This window comes from Phaseolus vulgaris, chromosome 7, assembly GCF_000499845.2.
Source record: "Phaseolus vulgaris cultivar G19833 chromosome 7, P. vulgaris v2.0, whole genome shotgun sequence".
Taxonomy (NCBI): Eukaryota; Viridiplantae; Streptophyta; class Magnoliopsida; order Fabales; family Fabaceae; genus Phaseolus; species Phaseolus vulgaris.
In genome coordinates this window covers 6,002,054-6,008,053 of record NC_023753.2, presented here as the reverse complement: position 1 = coordinate 6,008,053, position 6,000 = coordinate 6,002,054, and the positions used below count along the sequence as shown (strand labels likewise).

The window sequence follows — 6,000 nt, the reverse complement described above, 5'->3', positions numbered from 1 at the left end:
AGATTTACCCCCAGGTATTTAACTTTTTCATCAAAACTTTTTATAAAAATTAACTTCGTTAAAATTTAATATATTAATAAAATAAGTAACAAGTAAGTTCTTAATATGCTTACTACGTTAAGCTTTGACTAACCAATATAGAATATAGAAAATAAAAAATAAAAAATATATTATAAAAAGTCTTTTATATTAATGACTTGTTTTATGAATTACAAAAAGCAATAAAATTATATTGCTTAGATCAATATTTTTTAAATAAAAGGAAAAAAAACAGAGATTTAAAGAGAAAGAAACAAGAGACAAAAAAAGGTATACTGGTATATATGATTTGAATGGATTTAAAATATGAAAAATGAATGATAAAATAATCTCCAGTATTTAATTGAGTGAAATTTTTTATAGAAAAATGTTTGTTAAATAATATATAAAGCTTATGTTTATGCTATTTCTTTGTTTTTTATATTCATAATATATCAATAATTTCCCCATTTAAGTTATTTTCTCTCATCTCTATATCTTTTTAACTTTACAAAAATAAATTACCTGTTTTATTTGTGTTGTGTTCATCTACTTTGTTTCTTTTCACCACATCTACCAAACTATCAACACAAAAATGTTTTAAAACGTCATCTTTGTGGAAAAACAGTGATGTTTATTAAAAGTAAAGCTAACAATGAGGAACAAACAACCAAACATTATCTCGTACTTTGCAAAGTCAAACGGTAATCTTCTATTAATGGAATTGAAGAGACACGACTAGAAGCTGCATGGACCCAAATTCATTAAAAGAGTTAAAAAACATATAATAAATTGTTTTTATGGCCCACCAAGAAAACATCAAATAAAAAATATTGTGAGAGCCCATTGGGATGGGCTTGCTTCAGATTAGGAAAGTAAAGATCAATCCACGTAATCTACGCGTTTCCGCGGAAGCGGAAATTAATGCACACTTCTGTCACTCTCATTACTCACTCTTTATTTATTATTTATTTTTTTATATTCTCACTTTATAATCCAAAACTTACTAATTAAGAGAATATACTTGTTTATTAATACTGCTTCTAAATCAAGGTTGACTCATAAAATAAGTTGTTAAATATCTATTGGATGTCACTGTTAGATATTAGTACATTCTATTTTCTAAACTCAAATAATTCTTTATAAATATAAGCTGATCAATATTTTCCACGTGTTGAATTGCTTTTATGATATTATTTCGTTACTTAACATGTTTGTTTGATTTTTTTTAAAATTACGTGTATATTATTTAAACAATTTCATTCAAATAAAGAAGAATAGATACGAAGTACAATCACCCATAGTTTAAAATTATAAGATATACATTAAAACAGTCGGTCTCTTTTTATCTTTAAAAAAATTGAAATTTATGAATATATATTTGATATTTGATATCTCTTATTTACTAATTTAACATTTCAAACATCAATAGTTATCTATTGTTTTATTGAGTAATTAAGAAAAATAATGATCAATATCATTTAAAAATAAATAAAACAATAAGTAATGTATTTTAGAAAAGTAGCGGTTACAAATAGAAACAGTAGTGGAAAATGATAGAGCGGTTAGCAACTGTCAACCGTGTTTTGGACGCGTGGGTTGTGTCAGCCAGAAACCAAACAGGTCATTAGTCAAACCAAACTTTGGAAGGTCATTCACTTCTCATGTTTTACTAGTCTCTATCACATTATCCACTATCTTTTTTTTTTCTTTTATCTCTAAAATCTTTTATTTTTCTATTCTTTGGCCCTGTATTTGGCCAACCCTATAGATTTAATGCAAATTCAGAACCTAAATATTAAATATTAAATTAGCTTCACATATTAAAGCAGTAAACTTTATTTAATTATTTTACTTATGAATCCAATATTCCAAACAAAATTGATTCTTTTGTCAGCATTAAAATTGATTTTAAGGACTGGTATTAATATTTTTCTTTAAAATATAATGTAGAGTGTAAATGTGTCTTCTTTTAAAAAAATTGTCAAGTAAGGTTATTTTATTCCATTCTCAAAGCAATATCTATCGGTTATTCTATGATGTGTTCTTTGTAAAAGTAAATAAAAAATATATTAATAAAATGAATTTTCATTTTTCATCTCAGTTTTTTATATATTGTCTTTAGATTTAGCAAAGGAGAAAATAGGTGAAAACTAGGCTAGGGTTTGATTAGTGAAGTTTATGCATGAGCTGTGGATGATTCAAACATGACCTCCCTACGCAAACCCAGCTTGCGAAAACAGTGTATGCAATAAATAAATAAATAAATAAAATAATATTGGCATGAGTTGTCTCCTGCTGCATAAGAACACTTCCCTGCTTTACGTCACAGAAAAGGCCCAAAAGAAAACTAAGGAAGAAACCCCTGAATCAAGAAGGAATCAAGGCCCAACACTTTGACCAAGAGAAACAGCAGATTCAATACACACACTCCCCCACTCTCCTTCTCTTCACCTTCCCCTTTCCCTTTCAGCCAAACCACCCTTATCCAATTTCAAAATATTTTTAGGAACCTAAGAGGACATCAACATCACACGTGTCAAATACAAAGATCTAGACAAGTTTAGTCTCACCCATGCGCCACTTTCAATTCCTTAACTTGGTCCATACCGTGGGATGAATAAAACTGCCATGCCCCCAAATCAGAATTGGCTAAACATAACCCAAACTTAGCTGGAAAACAGTAAGGGCACTTTCCTTGAAACACAACCTCAACCTCAACCTCTCCAACTATATATAATATATATGTAAACCATACTAAAACTCACTTTCCCTCCCAAAACAAAACACAATCATAAAAACCAAAACACAACAAAGTTGATTACTAGTAGTAGTAACTGATATAACTACCCCTTTTTGCACACGTTGTCCCATTCACTCAAACAACTTCCCAAAACCAAACATTCCGTCAGGAATCATGTTTTCCACCGACCCGCAAACGACCTCGCCGGTGTTGGGAGGTTCCCGACCGGCGCTGTCGAACGAAGAGGTGTTTCTGGCGGCCAGGCACCCCAAGAAACGCGCGGGGAGGAAGAAGTTCCGGGAGACGCGTCACCCGGTGTACCGCGGCGTCAGGCGGAGGGACTCCGGTAAGTGGGTGTGCGAGGTGCGCGAGCCCAACAAGAAGACCAGGATTTGGCTGGGGACCTTTCTCACGGCGGAGATGGCGGCGCGTGCGCACGACGTGGCGGCGCTCGCGCTTAGGGGAAGGTCGGCCTGTCTCAATTTCGCCGACTCCGCGAATCGGTTGCCGGTTCCGGCGACATTGGATCCCCGGGACATTCAGAAGGCGGCGGCACAGGCTGCAGAGGCGTTTCGACCTGGTAATGAATCGGGAAAGGATGATGATGCGGTGGTAGAAACGGTGGCGACAGCGACGGGGCATGATGAAGAAGAAGGGATGGAGTATCTGAGGAATATGGTTCTGATGTCGCCAACCCATTGCTTTGAGAGTGATGAATACGGAAGTACTGAAATGGAATTTGAGGACATTGAAGTTTCGTTGTGGAGTTATTCACTTTAATTCGGATTTTTATTTGCTATTTTGGGAAATGGAATTATTGTTAGGGTAGAACGAGATGAGAGTATCCGTACTTATAATTTTACTTACCAGTACGACTACTCATTTAGGTTTAGCTGTCCTAACTCCAAAACCACTATTATGGATAAGCTGACATAAATTTGAAATTTAAATTGTGTATAGTAGTGTAAAAACTATTAAGAATTCTTATATAAGATTTTTTATTTTTGGTATCTGGAAATGAAGACTTATAATTATTTTAATAATTTCTCATTCATTCATATATATATATATATATATATATATATATATATATATATATGAGAAGAAGTAAATAAATATAAACGTAATATAATGAAGTATTAAGTAAAATAAGAAAGTGATAAATAAAATTAAGATTGTTAATATTTATTGAGGTGCTTCTTTTATAAGGTATGTGTTTGTATTAAATATTAGAAAAAACTTTTTTGTTGTGAATAATATTTTATTCTAACTAATTGTAATTTAATTTATAGTAAGTTTCTTTTTTTACCTTACAATTTTTTTTATAAGAAAAAAGTAATTTAGTGATTGAAATGAATTAGTTACAAATTGTGACTGATATAATGATTAATTTGGTTTCGATAGGTAAATCAGTATAAATTATTAGACATCAAATAACTATAAATTAACAATCAATTTGGTTTCAATAGTTAAATACAACAAATTATTATAAATTAGCAAATAATTTAGTTTCAATTGCTAAATACAAATAAATAATTAGTAATTGATTATTGATTTGGTTTCAGTTGTTAAATCACTATAAATTCACAATTAATTTTTAATTTTTAATTTTTGTCCTAAAATACAGATATATCACCATAAATTAAAGATTTTTTTTGTCCTAAAATACAGATATATCCTCACAAATTAAAGATCAATTATGTTTTGATTGTTAAATCACTAAAAGTTAACAACTGAATTATTATTATTATTATAATTATAATTTTTTATCATTCTTATTATTATTATTATTAATAATATTATTATGATGATAGATACTTATATAATGATTATATGTTTTATGTCCATAAGATCTTGGATTCACATTCCGAAATATTATTAACATTAATAATAATAATAATAACAATAATTTTAATAATAATAATAGTCTAAAATTAGCATTGAATATTATTTTTATTTTATTTTATTTTTATCTTAATCATATTAACGACCTAAAAGTGAAGTTCAATATATACTTTTCTTCAATTACTCCAAGCATTATGTAAATTAAGGATAGTAAAGTGGGGCAAGCTCACATTTTCAATCCACTGACTCGCTTTAGCCCGCCTCGCATAACCTGCAACCCGTGCGGGGTGGGTTGGCCTGGTAGCCTGCAAAAAAAAAATGGTACTGACTTGGCAACGGAGTGCATTGCAACACTAGGGTTTTTTTTATTCCTTTCCTTCCAAACCAAAATACTAGGTTTTAGTCTACAGCGTCGTTTCACTCATTCCATACTTCATTCATATCCATTCCTGCAAGTCCGTGTCGTACCTGCTAAAGTTCAACCGAAGGAAACACCTCAAAAACATCAAGTGTAATAAAGGCTAAGGTGTAGAAAAAGTGAGATGTGAATAACATATATTAGACAGTCTAGTAGACAATGTGAAGGAAGTGTCTATCATTGCAAGTGATCCTGATCAAACAAAAGTCCAAGTTACTTCTCTGATTCTCTTGTTATTTCACAATGAATTTTGAGATTTTTATTCAATAAAGTTTTGTTCTTCAATTTTCTATAGTATTATGCTTTTACTCTTGGTCTTTTGAAATCGAATTTTCTATCAAAGGAATTATTTTTTTTATCACTAATTGATAATTCATTTTTTTTAATTAGAGTTATTGGTTAGTTTCCTTAATTATAATCAATCTCTTATTTGCTTAGTTCAAGGGATAGAAGGTAAGTGTCTTACAAGTAAACGATTGGTTGAAAACAAGTGAGATACTAAATATATTAGTACACGCTTGTTTTACTGATAAAGATTTTGTTAAATTTGATTAAGTTTGACTCTATGTGAGAATTGAAAGAATGTAAATCTAAAGAAAATCGATGATGAATTATTTTTGAAAAAACTTGAAAGTGAACATGTCTTCCATAATTACTTTTTAGCATCTATTTTACTTTTCTGCATAAAAATCCCAAAACTCCATTTTCATCTTTACTGTGTTTGCATATACATTTTGAATACTACTGAATTTACTAATAACATAAATCTATTTTACTTTTCTGCATAAAAATCACTAATAATATAAATTTATTGAGAGACAATTTTGAATCATCTAACCATATATATTATCATCTATTTAATATATATTATCTAACCCTGTGTTAGATTAGAAAATCTACTACTGAACAAGTACAATCACTATACTTACAAATTCTTTTTAAAAAATTATTAAATCACAATCCATAATTTACATAT

At 29.9% G+C, this 6,000-nt stretch overlaps 1 protein-coding gene across 1 annotated transcript; it reads left to right on the top strand.

Moving 5' to 3' along the window:
* Positions 1 to 2,778: 2,778 nt before the first annotated feature.
* Positions 2,779 to 3,779, top strand: LOC137829544 (dehydration-responsive element-binding protein 1E-like). The gene has a single exon (XM_068636367.1). It carries the CDS (start codon positions 2,936 to 2,938, stop codon positions 3,539 to 3,541), a length of 606 nt encoding a protein of 201 aa, XP_068492468.1. The 5' UTR covers positions 2,779 to 2,935; the 3' UTR covers positions 3,542 to 3,779.
* Positions 3,780 to 6,000: the final 2,221 nt, after the last annotated feature.